Genomic DNA, 23,181 nt, shown 5'->3' on the forward strand with positions numbered 1-23,181 from the left:
TGAATTTTAAGTATAGGAAGATCACGGAGATGTTATTCTTTCCTTTAGTGAACTAAGAGGTATTGCTTCAGTGTGCACTCAAGAATTAAAAGGTCCTTTAAGTAGACGAACTTCCTTTCAAATACCTACAGGAAGTAAATTTAACTATTCAATATGGAAATAATATTGTGGCTAGTTCCCCCCAACATCATCTAATTCACAGATTCGTGTGATTTTTTTCTTATGATCTAAACCTAAGCGTTCTGTCACGTTCAACCAGCAAGGGGAAAGACCTTAGATTAAAACTTTATTCCAACACAACTGCCTAAAAATAATAAATTTCTAATGTTATTATAGGTAAGATACAACATATTTTATTACATGATGGGTCAAATGGTAACTCAGAGACTGCGGCATGACACAACAGGTAGTATCGATTAACTCTCCTGTTCCCTTTCACGCCACTTACCAGCACATCCTTTTCTGAAAAGACTCCAACGGCTTAGCAGTTTAGAAAAGGTATTACAAATAGAATCTCAGCATGTTTGCAAGCACCTTTTTTAGATATAAACACCATACTTCTGAAGTACAGCAAAAAGCCTGCTTGATCTGTCTTCTGGGGGCTACTCTTAGATAGATGTCAGGAGGTTGCTATTTTTCATCTAGATTCCAAAGTCTCATTTAGATAAATTTCTAAATTTGTAACAAACCTTTGATTTATGAAGTCAGTTATGAAGTCATGGTTATGATCTGACAATTGTTCTCACAATGTATACCGAAGAAATTCTCTTGAGCCTTTTCTAAAACAAGTTATTATCATTGATAAAACTGATTTAAATCTAAAATTGCCTGGAGTCATTCAAGTTTCTTCTGCAGTTTCTGGGAGACAGGTTTACTTAAGCTGAGTGTTCCAGTTACATTCCACTCACATACCCACCCACCTGTTTGATCTTTATCTTCTCAGTTTCAAATGCGTATAAATATAAATACTTCATATTTGCTGAAACAGTATGTACAACTGCCATGTACCACCAAAAAGCACCTGTGTTCAGTCAAGCCAGTTTTACTACAGTAAAAAAATACAAAACATTACTGCTACCTGCCATGTTAGGAATGAAAAAAATCTCTAGCATTTTCAGTCAGGCATATCCTCTGTTAAGGTTATTCTTTAGAGCTGAATAGAGTACTTTGTTTTAACATAATGGAATACTTCCACTTACTCTGCAACAGTAAAACAGCTCACACAACCATAGATCAGCTGACAATGAGGAAAAATAAAACAAACTCTGAAAGCTCTGTTCAGGTTGGTAGGTTTCCAAACCATAGCTTAATTATAAAATCAGAAAGGACAAATAATTGTGAACTTTTAGAGTCTTTGGAGTAGAAGTGCCAAATGTTTAGTTCAGATGCAAACAGGCATTCGCCTACTTTACATTCAGCTTGTGTAGAATTTTGTACCACAGGTTCCATGTGGAGATTTCTACCACAAGGAATATGCCATAAAAGACACTCATGAAAGAATCCAAAACCAAAACATAGTATGCACAACCAGAATGAACTTAACATTCGTTAATGCGTAATGTTTTCAGCCTGCTAGCCAGTTCACTTAATTACTTACATTAAACTTGCTCCAAAACATCTTTTATCTAAACTATACAGACACTTTATCATTATCACCATTTGGCAAACTTTAGGGAAAAAAAGAGCATGAACTTCTTTCACCTGACTCACCAAGAGAAACCATGAACACTTAGATGTTTTTCATTCTTTAAAATAGCTTTACTGTTCTCTAGATTTAGCCTCTGTCTTAAAATAAAAGTACTTATGAAGTATCTTACAATTCAGAAAAATGTACAAAGTTAAACATGTTTTTTTCAAAAACATATTCCTCCGCTCTCTACATTTAAAGAGTCAATGATAATATTAAGCCTTTGTAATGCATGCAGCAAAAATCAATTTTAGCTACACGCACTTCTATGAAAAGTACATTAAAATTATATATGCAGTAAAATAAGTATTAAAACTTCTTTTGCAAATTGCCTAAGCAGTGAAATTAAGTCCATCAGCAGCAATACACTTAAGATTTTAATTCTGGACTCATCAAAACTTAAAAAAAACCAACATAACCAATAGATGATCAATATTTGGCGCTGCTATCTAAAACAGATATAGTATTACTACAACTGAAATAAAATGCATTTTGCCTCATATCAAAAAAGAGCCTTATGCTCATTTTAAGACTTCTGGTGAACATGTTAGCATAAAATTTCATAAGCATCAGGATGATAAAACCTCTATACCAGTATAACAGCAACGTCATAAGCAAGCCATCTCTTTTAAATTGTTTGTGATTTAATGACCAAAATTAAAACAATACACCATTGGTGTAGACCAATCCTTGATCTTTAACTGTGCAATTTATTTCACTCATACATACCTCAGTTTCCTCATCTGAAAAAATGGGAATAAATAATGCCTTTTCAAGGAATCTGCTATTAGTTTTTCAGCAAAGTTGGTGAAGTTTTTCACATTCCCTAGGGATCCTGTTGTTCTTAGCAAAAACACTAGTCATGAAACTAAACAATTACAGCTCAAGAGAGAGAGAGGTGTTCACAAACTCCCCTTTTCAATGGTTCTCCAACTGTTATTGTAAAATGTGTTCATTAAATGCTTACTTCAGGATCTTGAGAGACAGAAATTTATGCAAAATATCCCACCTAGTGACAATGACTGCAGTTGTCTACAAACTTACCAAATAATTAGGGTAAGGAATTAAAAGTGTATGTGTGTGTTTGTGTCTGTCAGCTAGTCATGAAAAGAAGATCTGCAACCACAGGGCGAAGATAGGGGGACAAGGGTTAAAAATTACAGCGTGTCTCTGTTACTGCAGGAAGGAAGAACAATTTCCTATGTAGCTTCCACAGCTGGTTCCAATTCTATTACTGTTTCGATTACTAATTCTCCCATGCCACCCATAAATTACCTTCAAAACATTAACATTTAAGCTCTATTATAGCAGCACAATTTTATGTAATGTGACATGAGAATAAATTGCTAAGTGACTTTAACTATGCATCTGGAAAGGGGAAAAGATACGTTTTTATTGTATAGACTTGACATCCATGCTTGGAAGAAACACACCTTCCTTCATGCTTCACCCAGTCATATTCTTTTATCTAAAGCTTATGGCAGAAGAAAGCAGTGCATTAAGGCCAGATTATGTACCTCATACTGCTAAAATGGTTGTAATACCCAACAACACTGCGATAATTTTCAAAATGTTCAAGGCAAGTACTAAGCACTAGGCTAAAAATGGTAACTAGTGTGAATATCCTAGTTTTATTTGTAATTATAAAGCAAATAATTGTAAAATGTTGTGCCCAACAATTACAAAACATGCTTGTCTTCTATGCATTTATATGGTATATTTTTCTACAGTACCTATGTATGTTGAGATCCCTCCAGCATATTGTATCAAAAATACCACTTCCATACATGTAATGTAGTCTGAAAATTCCAAAGGATTACAATTAAACCTGACAGGACACAGAACTAGACAGCCATTTATTTCTACAACACAATCAAACTACAATTGTTCAGTATGGCTCAGTACTGGGTTATACAGGAAAAGAACAAAGACCTCAACACATCTTTCCGTGGAATGTCACCTATGCTAAATCCAACACTTACTAGAGTCATTCCTCAAGCAGCCTGAGATGTAAGAGTATACAGAAGCAATGCTTTCACTTTTTAACCCAGACTAAGATAAAGATCCATTGTCTTGACAACAGACAACACTTTAGCTGTGTGCATGGAAAAAGAACACAAAAATTCAACATCATACCTTACTGAAATGCCTCATTTCACAGATTTTTATTGACAATATTTAAGATCTCATATATCTTTCTTCCTTCATAACATACAGAAAATGTAGATTAGATACAACCTATGATATCTGTCCTTATTCAATAAGTTTCTGATACTCCATATTCTACAAATATTACTTGAGTTACAGGAAAAATCTTCCTTTACAATCTAAAATTTAAGTTTGGACTATATGACTCAAATGAAATTCCTATTAATTGTATACATAATAAACTTGTTAACCTAGTTGAAATGGATTAACAACAACATGCATCTTCAACTTGGTCTTAAGAGAGTTACCAATATATTTTTAGTTCATACAAAGATGGCAACTTCAGATATTCAGATGAAGCTCTACAATTACTTTCTTTGCAAGAGTCAGGAAAGAAAAGCACAGTCCATAGATACAAAGAACTCCAGATTTCAGACGACATATCTACTACATATCTGCCGTAAAATTTTCAATATGACATTTGCTTTTGTGCTTGTATGTTTTAAATTGGATAAAATGTCCCATCTCGCAGGCGTGCTATCCTGATACTCCAGTAAATATAGTAGGTGTGTTAACTGAGCCACCACCAAGACAGAAACCATTATTAATGCCTATTATTTATAAAGAATCATTGAATTGTTTAGTTGATAGGCACCTGTAAAGGCCATCTAGTCCAATGCCCCTGCAATGAACAGGGATATCTTTAACTAGATCAGGTTGCACAGACCTCTGTTCAACCTGGTCTTGAATTTCGTTTCCAGGGATGGGGCATGTACCATCTCTCTCTGGGTGACCTGTTCCAGCATTTTGCTGGCCTCAGTGTAAAAACCCTTATATCTAAGATAAATCAACCCTCTTTTAGCTCAGTTCTATGACCTCTTGCTCAATAACTACAGACTCTGCTAAAATGTTTGTCCCCATCTTTCTGGTGAGGCTCCTCTCTTTACTTACTGGAATGCTGCAATAAAGTCTCCTCAGTGCCTTCCCTTCTCCAGGTCCCAATTCTCTCAGCCTTTTCCTCATAGCAAAGGTGCTGCAGCCCTCTCAGCACCTTTGTGGCCCTTTCCTGGACTCAAGCTAAAAGGTCTATGTCCTTCTTTTGCTGGGGACCAGCAGAATCCCCTCCCTCCCCTGCTGCCGATGGTGCTCTGGATGCAGCCCAGGACACATTTGGCTTTTGGGGCTGCAAGGACACATTGCCAGGTCATTTCCAGCTTTTCATTCACAAGTCCTTCTTGGCAGGGCTGCTTTCCATGGCTTTGTCCTTCAGGGATGTAAGGCAAACAAAAAAAACCCCACAAAAGGGGAAAAAAATAACAACCTTTGTGTATAACGCTTAAGTTACAAGTGCGGTCTTGCTGTTGTTGAGAAAACAGATACATGGTATTTCATGCCTCCTGGCTGACTGACTGGGGAGGTTCCTAGGGAATGCATGATTCCATAACTACTGTTTCCATTAAAAAAGCAAGCTCAAAAATCCTTTAGCAGTTCTTCCCCTGTAACAAGCAAGTCCAACATGCTATTCTATCAAAAGAGAAACAAAAGTATGAAATACCCAAAAATGTGCGTGAGAGAAGCAGCAAGCTTAAAAACTTACTGGCTTTTCACAGGAAAGGATGAAGTGGTGGGAAGGAACATACAACCCATAAAATAATCTGAATCAAATGCAGTCCAAGATTTTTTGCTCATATTTGTTCAAATTCCCTGTTATGGACATATTCCAGATAACTCATACGGAAGCCAAAACAAGGATTCCCAATTTTGCATAGTTTGCTGCACTTGGGCAGAATTTAACTCCTGTTTCTGGAATTCATTCTGTAAGCCCAAATTCTTCACATTAACCTCATGTTTGACATCCCCCTTGAATGTGTGATCCACTAAATTACATGGTTTAGTTCTGAAACTAATGCTATCTCTCATAACACCTACTGCTGTCCCAGACTCGACTGTTTCCCAGGCCTCTTAAGAATTTACATTTCACCTCTTGGGAGCCACACAAAATGGACAGTAGATATGCTTACGAACCAAACTGTTTTGCTATGAGTTTTTCAATGCCATTATTAAGTTTACAGAAAAATTGCAAAGTACGGGTCACTGGAAGGCACTTTTCTTTACATTCTTGCTGTCAGAACTTACCTGGCCTTCTGTATCATATATTTCAGATACACTGGATCCCCAGTTCATTTAGCTACCACAAGTAATATCCAGTCTGAGACAGCAAAACTGGATCTCTTTGTAGAGAATGATGGCAACCCCTTGTCTTTAGGTTCCTCTCATGAGATCTGATAAACCGCCACAGACAGAGAGAAACTTCCTTTACTTTATGTAAGGAGTAAAATTAGGGAGTTTAATATTCACTTCATAAATCAGTTCTTTCAGAAATGACCATGTAGGGCAATCTATCAAAATGGAAAAACATTTAAAATACAGAAACCCTGACACTGGGTAAGTTGTTCCTACCTGTGAACCATTTACCCTTAGAATTTCGGTGTAATACAGAATTAAGGAAATAGAGAAAGCAAAAGAATCCTGCTTTTAAAACACAATCATCAATTTGAGACAAACAGGTACAAGAATTATTAAAACCCACTATAATGTACTCATGCATTCTGAAATCCTCACAGTCACTATGATACTGAACAATTCCAGTAGCACAGACCATAGGTGAGGTAACAAGCTAGAAAGAGTGAGCAAATGCATATAAATAGATTTTTGCAGCTGGTTGTGGATATCAAGGACTTACAAGTATCTATTAATACTGGCAGGGACCAGGCAGATAGAAATTGCACTATTAAAATTTAGCACAATAAAGGGAGTGGGAGAGTTCTGTCTAAGACACTAGAATTTTTCATATGGTTACATGTTTGCTCCAAGATTATATTTACTGTTCAAATATCCACAAACTTGCACTTAAAGAACTCAAATAACCCAAAAGCTATAATGTGAACTGCAGGCAATTTTACCTATCCACCCCAAAGGATGAAAGACCTGAGATGACCTTCTTAGAACTTGTAATTACAACAAGGTATGGTATGTTAAGCCTAATGCTTACAGAGTAAGCCCTTCTCACGGCAAAAGTGCCAAGCTGAGAGATTATTGTCAGTGTGCCTCCTGCATGCCTTTTAGCAAGAAGAACAGCACACAGCAAGGTCAGGCAGTGCATCGTCAGGGGCTGCCACACAGTGTTTTCAAAGCCCCTACAAAATCGAAAGCTGGGTTGTTTTCTTTGAAGAAAGATGAGTTGTCACAGGTTAAAGATAAATTAAATACTATTTAGTCAACTTATTTCAAATAGAAATATTCTGCACATGTTTGGATTCACATCAGCTCATGGCCCGCAAGGCAAACTTCCTAACACAGAAAGCCTAAATCTACCAATGATCTTTCTTTAAGATTAACACTCCTGATTTAATTTTCTTTATCTACAAAAACTTCAATACCTACAAGGAGCTTTGAACCAAAACCAAAGGAAGTTTTAGGAAGTTCTAATTACTGGGAAATTCTCCTGCTCAATTTAGTTCCGAAAAGGAGCCAGTTACTTAGTAGCTATGTAATCATAAGAGAAAACACAGCATAAAAATACTTTTTCATTTGCATATAAATTTGTTTTTAAATGCTCAAAAAAAAATATCACTAACAAATATTCCAAAAAGGTGAACACACAAGAAGTGCCAAGGTTGACTCCAGAAGAAAAAGAAAAATCTTCTTGCTATACTCGGAAAGCAAGTAGGTTTAAAAAATACATAACCATCGGAAGGAAACATGAATCTGCAATCCCACGTTTTCCATTTCTTTTTCTCTCCATGCTTTGGAAATTTTCAATACTTTAAAGTATTACTCAGAATAACATTAACTCTTCTTCAGACACCCATCCACAAGATGCAGCTAGACACAAATTTTTCCCAGAGAACTTGGGTAATTTCTGTGATATTCTCCCACCCACTCAAACTTGGTTGCAGAGTCCATCATGAGGATACTCCCTGGAAGTATCAGACACAGTTGCAGCTTCCATTAGTTCCTACACTGTGAGACAATTCTAAAGAGGTAAACTAATGCAAATTGCATTAAAAGACAGAGTTAAACTACAGCTGACAGCTATTATATTCTTTACAGGATAGGACTAGTTTTCATAACTATCATGTGAATTGGGCAGATGCTTATTTAAAATTGCCTTATAAATATCATAGTTATGGCTGATTTAGATTTAGTGACATTTATTTTACTCAAGGGAGTTAATATTTCTGCTGAAAATGCATTGAATTATTTTACTACTGCTCATTTGTTGAAGAACTGAATGCAGTTTCTTATTTGGACAACAAGACACTGAAAAATCACAGGAAACTACCATTAGGCCTTCTCATAAATTCACTGTCTATTCAATGTATCGTAATTGTCTTCCCTAAGAAAAGTATTTTATGGACAGCAACTAGACTAAGCCTCACACCATTAATTTACAGATAATTGAAAGGATCTGCCTTTAAAATTGCAGTTGTCCAATGCAGAAACTTTACTATTTACAGGCTTGCACTGTCACAAACATAAACATTTGTTATTTTAAAAATACATTTTTCAGAAGTTCCTTTACAGAAAGGAGAAAAATATGACAGTGTCATAAGAGATAGGGATACAAGCAGGAAAGGGACAGAGAGGATCAACAGAATGCCCAATCCCTAAAAGGAACCATAGGAAGAGCAATCAATTATGACAGAGTACTGGTTTGGCAAAAAGAAAAAAAGCAAAAAAAGAAGCCCCAAACCAACTGGCTGTCCTCACCAAAGAAAATGCCAGATAAGGCAACATTTCATCATAGAACAGAGAAACAACTCTGAAGGACTCTGTGAAAAGAAATGTAATAAATGCCAAGTTAAAACAAATGGAGTTATTAAACAGCTAGTTATTATACCATTGACAGAAAAAAAAAAAATCCATGTCAGAATTTTTAAACTATTTTCTATTGAGATATACTGCCATTACTCTGGCATTGTTATTTCTAGAATTTAAATTTGGATAATACACTTTTAATGAGTAAAAAATTATCACACTCTTATGTGTGACCCAACATTTAAACCTTGTGTGCCCACACATCCATGCATGTCATCCAAATGAGACAGCATTTTTTAAACATGAGGAAAAGTAAATGTATGAAAAATACACAAGTGATATAAAAAAAGCAACTAGTACATGGGGGTTTGCATCTTCTCCAGAATTTTAATATTTTTACAGGAAAAATTTATGGAGATAAAAACCAATTTATTTTTAGATGGTCTTAAGGCATCTAAAATGGCACAGAATGCTTATGAAGACCAAGACTTAACACTGTAGACCAAGAAGGGATTGTCTTTAAAATGATTCAGCACTCTGTGTCACAGTGAACTTACAAAACAGGCATGTGCAGTTTGTAGACACTGAGAATGATTAAGCTACTTAAATTTTCCTCTGAATTTCCATTTCTGACATTTTTGGTACTCAGTAGAAAAGGTAGCAAATGTACTTAAAGAAGAATTGTCACTGAGAAATATCTTTATTCTTATATTTAAGAGCAGTTACTTTGTGGCATCAGCTTTGCAAGACACATACACTGACTATATGTACTGCAAAAAGTTACAAATCTGGTGGCACTGAAAGCCAGCTCATGCCTAGAGATGGCACACATTGCCTGATACACACATTTGCCTTCTTTGAAGAGACCAGCATGTTCCAAAATACCCCAAGTAACAGGCTGGTTAGAAAAAGATAAACCTTTACAAATCCAGATGATGCATGAAACTTCTAAGGTTACTGAGCTAATAAAGAAACACACTGCTGCAAAAATCCTAACTAACTTCTCCATCCGCCAACTAATCTTCCAAAGGTGACAATTCCATTTCTAACATGAGACAAAAAAGAAAAAGGCTATATGTGTAACCTAAGTGATTTCTTTATTTTTCTGTTTCCCTCTTTAAATAAAAGTATTAAGTCCTATAGTTTGCCTGTACTAGCTAACAGGAAAAGAACGGCTAACTCACACAAGCTAGTAGAGGCAGACATTAATATAAAATTTGTCCTGATTCATAGGACATTGCAACTCTTATAAAGGTTATCAGCTCTTTCTGACACCTGAATTAATCTACAAATACACACCCTACAGTAAGTGATAGCGAAATACCACTATAGTCCATGTGAATCACCCTCTCTTTCTACACTTTGGTTATTAACACTTTTACTGTTACTGTTTGCTTTCATATCCCATTGCTGTTTCCAGTAAATTGTTCTTATCTCAACCCATGATCTCTGCCTTTTATGTCTCCCACCAGAGGGAGGCAGCAGAGCAGCTCATGGTTTTCTTTTTAATGGGAGTACTAAACTGGGGAGTACCATTCCCAAACCATGACATGGTTCATGGTCATTATTACATGAAAGATGACCTATGGGGCCTCTGTACTGCAAAAGGCCACCATGACTGACTGAGTTCAACCCTTATTTAAGACCTCGTGTTTCACCACATGAGAATGCTCACTGAAGTGAATTCCACACATCCACATAATCCAAATCAAAATCTTGACATAGTACTACTTACTGTGAAACTGTTTCCAAGCTAGCTGCTAAAGAGGGCTGCAGAAACTATGCAAGACTACTATAAGTTCCAGGAAGGCTGGTGTGCATCTGTGGTGTTTTCAATGCCCCTCTATGCAATTGTGGGGGAAGAAAAAAAAAAGAAAAGAAAAAAGAAGTGTATTGATGTTAGCTGGCAGTACTAGGGCTAAGAAGAGATTGCTCTGCTCACGAGTTTCTTATCTGCACCTTGAGAGGACACTTTGCTGCAACATACCATACGCTTTCATTTATTAAACACTGGTTAACCAATTAAACTTGGAAATAAAAATGAAAGTCACAAATCACCCTCTTTCTGGTAGAAGCAAACTATATTTTTGTCTGTGTCTTCTGTCTCATCAATAGTGAAAAAGTAAAGGTATGCTACTTGTACTTCCAGTGAGTATGCATACTCAGTCCCACTTACAAAACTGAAGGTTTTCTGCAGTCTCATTGAAGCCAACACAATATTTACATGAAAATGGATCTAATTCTCCAACCTTAAATAATGAACCTAAGCTTCATGAGATGGCTATTTATTAGCTATTTGCACTAAACCCTATTTTAGAAAAGTGAATGGGAAGCCCCCTAATGCTACTACATAAAAGTCTTATCTGAGCTATTTATATTGTACTGAGAAGTAAGGGTTACATAACATATCCCCTTTTTGGTATTCTTGCACATGATGCTTATATGAATGTAACTTTTGTTTAAGAAACTAATTTTCTCATACAAACAGATGCAGGATCTTAGAAGAAAGCTGAAAAAGAAGTCTTTATCTTATCTGTCATTAAGGAGGTACTTTGAGACATTTCAAGACATTTTTCTACAGAACCAACAGATTTAAAACTGATAATGTTCAAAATTAAAATACTTCTAAGTAGAATAAAGGAATAAACAGTTTACAAAAGCACATTTCAAAAGCCTCAGAACTGGATCACAAAAAGCCATGGTTAGTAAAAAGTCATACAATTGGTTTTTTATGATTATTCAGGTCCTCTGGAGGAAGTAACTATACTGGTTTATGAAAGGAAATGAGAAAAGTCTTTCTTCTTTCCATATTTGGTTATTTGAATATTTATTAGTCTTTAGTTACAGTGGTACATCAAATAAACATTTATAAATAGTACACAAGGTAAAGCAGTAAAATACTATCCAAGATCCTAAGAATTTGAAAATAATTTTGTTAGGTTTTAAAATACAAAGAAAAGGATAAGCAGGAGCAAAGGAAGGAAGTTCAGTGTGATTATTGTGTGATCTGGATTCTGTTAGCATCGAGTATGTGTAGTCCCTGTATACTGCTAAGTGCCCACCTGCAAATAAGAGATGCCATTGCAGCAGTTGTAAAACAATACATGTGGTAGTCTCACATTCATAAAAATCCAAAGCCGTCTTTTAAACAAACAGCAGACATTCCTAGAGTCAACAAAATTGCTCTCCAAGGATTCCATTGTCCTGGAGTCTGGTCTGTAGTTCCAATAGCTTAACATAAATCACTTGTTCATCAAAAATCCTGTGAAGACTTGTTTTGGAGAGGAAGTGTAACTGCATGTCACTTACACTCTTCCTTCAAATGCAATCCTTTAAAGTTATTTATTCATCCTCACCATAAATCTTTCAAATACTTGTTATCATCCACTGCATTTTCCTCTTGATTCAAGCAAGAGTTCTCTGTACCTGTATTTCTCCTTATTCTGTTTAGAGCACAAACAACTTTTCAAAAAGATAACACTCACATGCCAAATACAGAGAAAACTTGCTATCTTCCATTTGTGTTTTCCATAGTGATGTCAAGGTCGAATACAGTGTGACCATTGCTGCTAGTTCCCTGGCCAAATTTAAAAATATTTTCTATATTCTAACACTGACGGAAACAATAGGCTATCTATTTTTAAAAGTATATTGGAAATTTGTTGTAACTGCCAAAAAATGCATCAAGCATCATGTAAAGAGGTAGTCACCACCTCCTTTTGACTGTAAACTTTTTCAGTTCTCAGAGAATAAGTTAGTTTCGCTATCTTCACCTCCAAAGATCCCAACTTCCAGTGGAAGTAAAGAAAATAATATTCAGGATAGAATGTTCATATACCATTGCATGTACAAAATTTCCTAGTATTTCCAACTACCTATTCTTGTTAAATAATACTGTATCAAAAATACAGTCTTGTGACTGAGATAAATGTGCAAAATACATGCCTAGAAAGACTTAATATTTTTTTTTCTTAAGGGGTATGTCACTGAATTGTACAGTCTCAAGGTTAAGCATGCCTTAAACATACTTGCCAGAAAAAAAATTAGAATTCTACTATCCGTCCAAGGGCAGTAGTGGACATTAGCTTCCACAAAGTCTTCCGGCTATAAAGAAATCAAGGGTCTCAGAAGGGATGAGCATGTGGATCCCATGTTTCAGCTGTGGAAGGTTTACAGCCACAGCATATTTGGTTCTGAGATGAAGAACACCTTGCATCACTCTCAACAGCCTTCTCTTCAAACACAGAAGTGGTACCAGCAGCTCATAAAGAAGGCTTTCTACAGGCTTCACCAGCTAAAGTTGACCTGTTAAAGGCTCTCTAAAAGAGCTGATAAGCAGTAAAAACAGGACATAAGAAGATCTCTGAACTTTGTTGAAAAGGCCAGTAAAAACAATAATTATGTTCAGTATCACATTTTATTTAATGTGATAAATCACCTCTCTCTAACTTTGAAGCACCTTATAGTCAGCAAATACATGCCTATTAATGTTCTCACAAAATATTTCTGGAAACAAACTCACAGGACCCTAAGTACCTATCTGTATAGGAAACATTCTAAAAATTTTCATATTCTGTCCTATTACAAATTAATTAAAATTCATATCATCCACCAAAAGGCATGGCGTGATAGACAGCAGAGAAGGATTGGCCTTACTAAATTCTGCAGAATCAACCAATAGAGATCTTGGCAAGTAAACTCTAGGAACAACCGGTAACCATGAACTCTGGGGCACTGGGTTGAAGAGGAGATGAGCAAATACCCCACACCTTTTTATCGAAGACCAACACTTCCTAAGGGAAGCTTATTAGCTTCCTCTTCGGATGATGAGCTCTGCTTCTTGGGTATTCCTTTCTTTACAGCTTCTGTTTGATTCTCTCACATTGGAAGACAGGGACTGATTATTTTGTTTTTTCCATTTTGCCAAGTTTGCAAATCCATTTTAACTCACTTTGGAGACAATCTTTCTCATTCTTTGCACCACCAGTAACCACATCAATGATCCTTAAAAAAATGCCACAACTTGTTCAAACTTCAATATAAATAAAACACATTTACCTCATTTTCATTGTTAAGATCTAAGAACATATTATGCATATATACGGAAAAAGCATTTTCTTCATCATTACATAGGAAGACAACACACAAGCAAGTTGAAAGCAAGGGGTAACTGCTACCTATTTTTTATCAATAACTAGAAATACATAAAAGACAATGCCTCTTGCCCTCAAAACCACACTTTTCTGTCTCTGTTGCATACACAGAAATTGCTTTGTTCAGCTTACTATACTTTTTCCTCTTTAGACAAGATGAAGCATGACTGGGTAAATCAGATTCAGCAGTTACAGGACAGACAATTCTCAGTCTAAATCTTACAAATCCTTAGGATGACTAAAAATTCCCACAACATTTATTTATTTTTACAGCACCATAATTTTTAGTCTGGTACCATAGCCAAATTCTAATTGGAGCAATTACAGTCTATTTAAATTCTCCATCTAAATCAGCAGGAAATGGCTTCCTTCCATTCTGAACAAGAAAGTATTAACTGGTACGTCCTGTTAAACTTCTGTAAAAATTTTATAAATATCTCCAAATAATTCTAAAACCTGAAATACAGCTATGCTATCATTTTGAAAACATGGCAAATCAGAGTGCAGCCTTGAGCCTTGAAGAGAGGCCCAAGGCTGTACTTGTTTCAGGGACATAATTACAACATGATTTGTATCCCTTTGGTGCTGCAGGGAGAAAAATTTCTCTGTTCCAAAGGAGAATGAACTGTAACTCAGCTCCAAACAGAAGGTAAATCCTTGCAAATCCATCTGGCGAATTTTTCAACAATCATCTTTACCTGTTGCCTCAAGCCAGGAAAAGCGTCACAAGACGCTAACACTGCATTACGTTTTGTTAAAGATCTCAGCACATTTTCTAATGACATTTCTAATTTTCCACCACATAAAAGAGAGCATTAACAAATAAACACTCTCTTACTAAAGTCTTCTAATACATGTCATCCATTCCCTTAGAAAATGTTTATGTCCTGGATTTAAAGCTGTCTGCCTACCAATCCTGACACAACTGTTCTTGCTGGTCTTTGTCCCTCTCCAGACAGATTTTGAGTGCACAGATTTCAGACAGACTCCCAGTGCATTTTGCCAGGGAAAAAAAAGCTGGCCAAGACTCTACCACATTTCCTGATCCAAAATTTACCACATGCAATATTGCCCTCATTATCCATTTGCCCTCTTGCAAAATAAGCTGTTTTCTCTTTTAAAGGTTTTCCTGAAATTTTCTAGAAAGGTTTAGATCACAGGATAGATCAAGCCTGAAAAACTTCACACTACAGAAGATGCTCTGCTTCCTCCCTCTCAGCTTACAACCATGTAAAAAATGGACACTGACAATCCCACCAAGTTTTTACACCATTAGAAGAAAAAGAACTACAGAAAAGCAAGTGCTGATCACAACTCAAATAGACAGCTTCTTATTTTCCTCACTCCTCAAATTAATGCAAGCCTTTTATATAAAACAGGATACTAAGCCAAGAGGAACATATCAGAGAGAATTAATACCAAGTGTACCTGTTGTTCTCAAATGTACTTGATAAAGCACTATTCCTTACACTACTACAAAATAAGCACTGTAAAGCATTTCCATAAATACTCACAAGCATATTGTGGTTTGTTAAGAATCATCACTTTTGACACAACTGGAAGTGAATGATACTAAATTAGCAAGTTATTAAATCTAAGTATTTATTTCTTAAATGTAACTAATCATCGATATCAAAACAGTAATCAAACACAGAAAAATTGTTTAAAACAGCACCACAAAGACTTGCATATATCAAATGAACCTACACAACATCTGGGGAAAAAAGTACCTCAAGTCAGAATTCACACACTTAACACAGTATCTAAGGCTCTGTTAAAAAAAAAATTATGTTTGGTTTGTATAACATGTAATTTACACAAATTACAAAAATGCATAATACTCAAAAGATACTGGTGCCAATTCAAAATATTCAGCAATTAACTGCTGCTAGTCATTTTCCCATAAAAACACCAAGGTATAAAAAATTCCCATCAAAGGTAATAACCACCAGCTCTCCTTCCACCTTAACATTTATTCAATAAAATAACTCATGTGAGCTGGGCAGTCCTAGGTCAACCCTGGACTCAAAAGTTGTCTGCCTCATAGCAAACCCAATGTGACAAATGTCCCTACTGACAGTCTATCATAAGAAAGCAAAAAACAACTGAACAAGCAACAGTGAAAAAACAATGTTCCTATAATAAAAAACACATCTAAAGTCAGGCTTGAGAGACAGTGGGAAAATGTCAGGGTGAAGCCAGTATTTTGGTGTATTTTATCTGTCATACAAAATTCACAAGACTTCAGATTACAAATTAAATACTGCAACACCTAGAACTATTAAAGGAAAATTTGATTCCTTCAGGATCAAAACCACAGATAGTTGTGTTTTCAAGAAACTAATTCAGCAGCAAAATATGACAATAAAAGAGAGACAGTCTCACACTACATCTAGGGAAAAAAACCATTCAGCTTTCAGTTTCTCCTGTCTCAGCTCTACACCCATGCACACCGACCACAGGCTATGTACAAGCAAGAGAAAGGAATCATAGAGTTCTCGTAACTACAACACCTGCCTTCCTTGGGGCTCGCAAGATCATACTGTGATCACCAATCGATCAACAGGAAACAAGGAAAGCACAGCTGCTTCCTGATTCCCTTCACAGGAAAGAAAATAACTGAGTTCATGAGCAGCAGTAAGGGAAGGCTCTAGACCCCAAAGGCCTCCGGCATTCACACTGACACAAAATCTCCCCAGTAATAAATTAACTGTTTAGACTGAAAACCCACAAGTCTCATATTTCTGCTGCTCTGCTTATTCTCAACCAAATCTATGCTAGACTGTTTTGTAACTATTGTCTTAAGTTCAGACAAACGTAAATCACACCAGACTACAAGTTACCTTTCTGTCTGAAACTTTTTGTTAGGGTCTTTTAACTCTGGTTTCCAGTAACTTCACTTCATCAAGCCAGTTGTTGCATTATTCAAATACATATAAATAAAAAATAAATATCAGTGTCTTGTTAGAAATTAAAACAGCCAATCACCAAAATGACTACTGAGAAAGACAGGCTAAAGTAAAATCAGCTGTTTCTGCACACTGTTTTGCCTTTGGCATTCTGGAGAAGTTGGCAGAAAATAAATAGTGATTTTAATATAACATGACCCAGAGCAACTGAAACCCACTGAGTGTACGATGCCCTCAGGAATACAGACTCACTCCACAGTGCCCTAACAGCTAAAAGTTAAGAGAATTCCTGGCACAGATCAATAGTGAGTAAACTTAAGGTTTATGTCATTCTCAAGGAAAATTCCAGATTTATCTCTCCTTGGTTGCCTGAGACAGAACAAGTCATCTGTGGGGTACAGATACAATCACAGAAGATATGAGACTAAAATGTCCAGTTTGATAATGAAAGAAATCCATAGGCAACAGTGAATCAAGTGAATCAGACAAAGTGATAAAAATACCTAAGACACCAGAATTCCCCATCACTTATCCCCAGTGGGTAAACAAAAGAAAAAAGAAAACTTTGTGATCACGTAAGTTTAGGGTCACTCTAAAAATGAGTTATGTCTTGGCTTAAGAAGTTCCTCTCAATCATTTAAAATGAGTACTTTAAATTTTAAAACATCAGTACAAAATATGCAAGGTAAGAGTTGTGACAGAAAAAGAACAAACAAACTGAATCCCCAGTAAAAACTAAAGAAAAATCAAAAGGAAAGCTTTAGGACACCTGGAAATTCAGGGGTTTTTTAGAGTTTGGATTGTGTTTGTGTAACAGGACATACAGGTCTTTTTCTGTTACCAGATGGTTCAAACCAGCAGTAAGCAAGGCTGTTTTCACAGGACTTCTATCACTGTTGTTACACATGGAAACCATCACACAAAACCCAATGCCACAAAATATTCAGTCCAGGGAGTTCTGAAGAACAAACACCAAACCATTAATCTTTTCACAGAATCATCAAATCATCAGGGTTGGAAGAGACCTTTAAGGTCATTCGGTCCAACCCAGCAGTACTATTGTAACCCATAAACCACTAAACCATGTCACCTAGTGCCAGATCCAGATGCCTTTTAACTAAAAGGAAAGGTTGGTTAACTGAGTATCTGTGATACCAAAGTTAGACTGTTACAGGTTCTCTTGATTTCAACATAGATAGAAGAATCTGTATGCTCAACAACAAGCAGGTCTGGCACTTATTTAGAAAAAAGCAAATTAAAATAAACACAAATAAACAAAAACAACCAAACAAAAAGTCCTCAGTTACCACAGTTCGTTTCTAAAAACGGTACTGGAACAGTTTTTCTTCCTAGATTCAAGCCCACCTCTGCTTCCTCTTTCTTAGAAAAAAATTCAACATTTGCTTTGGGAAATAAACCATTAAAAATATCTATATTAAATATTCATTTATCTAGTCCTTTTATAACATGAAATCAAAAAAGTAAACAATATGTACTAACAGAAGCTGCATTTCCCTTGATATTCACATGCAAATTTTTGTTTTAAATCCCAGAATTTTTAAATAACAATAATTATTTGCATTTGATGAATAATCACTAGAAAAACAGAAAACCTGCATTTTGAACAAGACATATGTCTCCTGGAAATTCCATCAAAAGGAATAGTGCACATACAAATCAGAACCCACTGATTAAAGGATTAAAACATTAAAGAGAAACAAACTACTTACATTATCTTCCTCCTCTGTATCATCATTGTCATTGTCGTCATCACTATCTTTGAACCCAGGGGGAAGTGGTGGCCCAATGAATTCTTCATCATCATCATCATCAGTATCCTCAGCTGGACCTTTAGCAGAACTCTGTGATTGCATGGAAGGACCACTTAGCGCTTCATTTGAGTTGTCCTCACCTTCACTACACACTACCTCTCTGCAAGGAAAATTTAAAGCATTAGTGTTTGAAGAACTTTCAGATAAAATATGTTGAGCACTCTTGTAAATCAGTAAGCACCAAAATTAGCAGGAAAACACACATTAACTTTCATTAACAGAGTAGGTAAGGTAGAACAGGTAGGCCCACCATTATCTTTTAAAACACTCACAAGTCTAGACTATAAAAGTTACAATAAATTATCATTCTGTTGTTGCCAAATCGGTTGTGCAAACACATTATTTTTGGCATGGGGAGATTTCTGAAAAGTTGAGTTATTGTGCCCATGTTCGTGCAATTTATTCAAAACAGCCGCGCTCCCTCTGCTGGCAACTCCTGAGCAGCGCCGCTCAAACGGGCAGAAGGTCTATACAGAGAGAGAAGCTCAACTTTCCAGACTTCGTTTGGGAGCTTATATTTTCAGAATCTTTAAGTGAGCAGGCCACAAAAAATTCCTCTTGTCTTTGTTAAACTATAGAGGTATTTCTTTGTTTGGGTTTTTTTAAATTTAGGGTATCACTTTAGAACTATACTAAAAACACGAACGTTTAAGAACGTAATAAAAGACTAAGAAAATCAGTTCTGACCTACGTAATTGTGATGGAGAATTCTGCCCTGCTTTGCCTCCAGAACCAGCTGTACACCAAGCAGATACTAAGTTGCACAGAAAAAAATTGTGTTGGATAAGCAATTGAAACTCTGTTTCAGGAAGAAAACAGAATAAACTAAAAGCAACATGACTTAGGTCCTCAGATGTTAAAGTGAAGAGCAGGGTTTGCATGCCTGAAAGCTTGTATAGCTTAAAGACTTAGGTCAGAATATCATTACGTAACAAATCTAACCCAAATAAAAAGAACTTCTCTTACTCTACGACAATGAGACAATCAATACCCTTTTACTAAAGGGAAGGTTTTCCAGCATGAGAGGCACAGATGAGGATCTTCAAAGTTCTTCAAGTAAGGTATCCTCAAAACTAACATCATAAAGTATTATGTGCAAAAGTGCTATGTGCAAAAGAGTCATAAAGTGCTATGTGCAAAAGAGTTGTGTTTTGAAAGCTGATATGCATTCCTACACTAGCAAACCACACATCTTTTCCCCAAAAGCCAAGCTATTTAATTAGTTTTGGAATGAAACCAAATATATGCTGTGCCAGTGAAAAGGATGTATACAACATAATGATTCAAGGAGGCTATTGCAATCCTTGAATCCCAAATTTCCAGACCTTTCTACAGACACCCAAGAACAGTATCTACCCTTCTTCCTAATTTATCATTCTGTCATTTGCTAGGAAGGAAATTGACCAAATCAAACATTTCAGTATTTTGAGGGGCAGCACAGCCATTCTGCATGTGATATGGCCAGAGCTGCAGTGTGATTTTTCACCACACCCCAAGCAGGGCAGGGACAGCCAAATACTCCAGTAACAGCTACAGGTATCCTCTGTCCTGACTGGGATAAAGTCAAACATAAGAACACACCAATGCAGCCAGACCAAAAGCCCATCTACCTTTCTGGCAGCAGCTGGGAGTGGTGCTGGAGAAAGGACAAAACAAGTGGTGTTTCCCTCAACTTCCAGTCTTATAATCTTACTCTACCAGGGGCTGTAAAGAAAGAAGAACCATTTTGAACCAGCCCCTTTCCCAGGATTCAGAAAAGTGTAAGGAATATTTTTTTTGCTTTCCCTCATTACCTCTTCAGTAAGTGAAACAAGCTGTTAAGAGGAGAAAAAAAGGAAAGCTGTAACAGAGCATGGATGGCATACTGAGAGGAGAAATAATGAAAAACATTCTGAGAGTTGTACAAGCATGTGGGCATATCCCCCCCATGTGTTCACCCTCTGCACATCGCTCACTCAATTTTCTCAGGTTTTTCCTTTTCATATACTAGCAGATGCTTTCATTTCACAAAGCGTAATTATTATATGTATGCATAAATTAAACTCCATAAGCATTGTAAATATTTCTCTACAGCCGAATAGCTCAGGAGCAAAAATAATCACTGGCTGTATTTCACATCATCTTGGAGTGAATTTTTAACTGAAAAAATAGTATAAGGACTACTCTCATAACTTAAAAAGCTCTGATAATTTAAAAAAGATTAAAATTCAGTGAAGTGTTGCCATTTTCGGAGAATAAAAGATGCTATGCATACTAAATCAGTTTATAGTAATGAAAATCATCATTACAAAAAGAACTAGAAAATCCTATATTTCAGACTCAAATAGTCAGTTGCAGGATTGTTCCTCTGAATTATGACTGAGTCACAATGGCATGTGTCTTTCTCCAGCTTCCTGTTTTTACCTCTAAGTACTAAGCTATGTATCCTTTTTTACAAGGAAATACAAAACTTCCAGGAGAGCTTTTCATGTCAAGCCCTTCCTCCTCAATGCTTAGTAAAAACAAAAAGAAAAACAAAGAAAATTTACTATGGGCAGAACTCTGGGGAGTTATCAGAGCCTACCTAATAACTCAGCATACTGAAACGTATTTGTAATTTTCCTTTATAGTAGGTCCCTGGAGGTCTCTCCTGTCGAGTCAATTAGCAGAATAAGATAATTATGGAAAGCCTCTGTATTGCCTGACTGCTCTCCACCTTACCATTTGTTTAAATTGCTTATGTATATTGGAGTCACCCAATAACAATACACAATCATGTTACATTTAAACTCTTGTCATCCTTCATTATGTCACCAAATGGATATATAAGATCATCAGAAGCAAATGGAAGCACAGAATATTTTTCTCTTGAGCACAAGATATAACACAGGATCCAGAGGGAAGTATATAGTGCAATCAATTATGTCAGTGAGAGTACACAGGTTTTCCAAAGAGCAATAGGCAAAAACTAAATTTTCTAACAAAAATTCGTTCAGTCTGAAACTCTACAACAACTCTACAAACTCTCTATTATATTGTCTATAATAACCTACCACATACAGGCTCTATCAACCCATAACATGCATATATAGAAGTCTACTAGAGTCTTGTTGTTGCAATTATTAAAGGATCAGGGGCATGGATCATTGATAGAATTATGGGATCAATAGAAGAACTGTACAAGCAGTAGACCTGGAAGCAAAGGCCTGTGTGTGAGAAAAAACTCTCCATGAGAAAATTCTTGTGTGAAAAAAACAAGCAGGGCTGGGAACAAAGAGGGAGTTTTGAAAAGGTACAGCTGTGGAGATAAGACCCAGAGGGAGAAGGGTGAACACTGAATTCTTTTAATCATAACATAACTGTAGAAGCTTGCCAATGTAAGTCCAATTATGTAGAAGTGGAAATTCGCTTTGATAAATTTTAAGCCACTTAAGAGTTAACAAGCTGGTATACTATATAAGTGCCTCTGGATTGCAAATAAATGGGGTTTTGCTCTTATCAACCATATTGGCTGGTCTGCAAGTAACTTCCCCCACCGGAGTCACCGGGCCTCTCTTCTTTTTACAATTCCAACATCTTGTATGGGTTGTTAAATTTCCATAGATACAGAAACCTAAAAATGTACAGTGCACTCCTGTCTGCCACCCCTGCCACACAATGGAGCTGTGTGGTCCCTATTGCCCTTAGCTACTTTTGATTTCCCAGCATTTCAGAATTCAAACTGTAAAATCCATAGCATATACTGTTTATCAGTAATACACAAAAGTTTAAGAGTAAATTTCAGACTGAAGTCGAAACAAACAACTTTCTCTACCTCACCATTACTCCATAAAATCTGCACACAGAGGCTGTTCATGCATTTTGCCTTCTTTTTCATCAGGCATGAACAAGTATATTCTATCTACAGGTGGGCACAGTAGCTGCTAATAAAGTCATCATATGTTGTCATTATATTTGCCCTAATACTTTCAAAAAATACATAGATAACGTTGTTATTTTTTTAAAAGTATGCAAAACAGGATCAAGGGGGAAACAGCAAAATTGACTATTAAATATACCTATTTGCAAATATTGGCATATCTTTAAGAAACAAATTTTTTTAAAAATTTGAAATCTGTATTTTGACTGGAATACTTAAGATAACAAGACATATTCACACAAGCTAAATGATACTCATGTTATCAAAACAAGCAAACACCCTCTACAGATAAGGAAGGTGGTACATGGAATCTCCCATCATATCTAAGTACCTCTCAGGTAATGTGGGCCCAGCTCTTGTTGCACTGGATGCTGAAGCTGATGAGTCAGTGCATGGAATTCTGAACTCCTTTTCAGTCTGGTCTTCTTTTTCTCTTTCACGGGCCTCTGAATAGGGAGCACAGAAATAACAAATAATCAAAAAATATTAAAATTACCGGCTTGCAGAGGACAGTAAGCCAGTTTCTTTTCATTTTCAGACCTAGATGAAATACTTGAAAAGGCAACAGCAAATAAAAGATTTAACCTGAAAATACTTTTTCACGTATGTTAAATTTCCATTGCTACTGCAATGGTCGCTCAACAAAATGTCACAAGGAAAATGTAAACACTTCCCAGTTGTTCATTTGTACACACTATCAAATTTAAGTTGACCACATAAAGAAGCTGATATT

The 23,181-nt window shown here is 36.2% G+C and overlaps 1 protein-coding gene across 2 annotated transcripts in view; it reads right to left on the reverse strand.

Moving 5' to 3' along the window:
• The window catches only part of WDR70 (WD repeat domain 70), a 130,840-nt gene that overhangs the window by 100,631 nt on the left and 7,028 nt on the right, over positions 1-23,181 (reverse strand). For both annotated transcript variants that reach the window (XM_082301191.1, XM_082301190.1), the window contains exons 4-5: positions 22,780-22,894; positions 18,449-18,650 (exon numbers count right to left, since the gene is read on the reverse strand). In XM_082301191.1, coding sequence (XP_082157317.1) covers positions 18,449-18,650; positions 22,780-22,894 — 317 coding nt within the window. The remainder of the gene's footprint in view (positions 1-18,448; positions 18,651-22,779; positions 22,895-23,181) is intronic.

The sequence above is a fragment of the Coloeus monedula genome (assembly GCF_965178545.1).
Source record: "Coloeus monedula genome assembly, chromosome: Z".
NCBI lineage: Eukaryota > Metazoa > Chordata > Aves > Passeriformes > Corvidae > Coloeus > Coloeus monedula.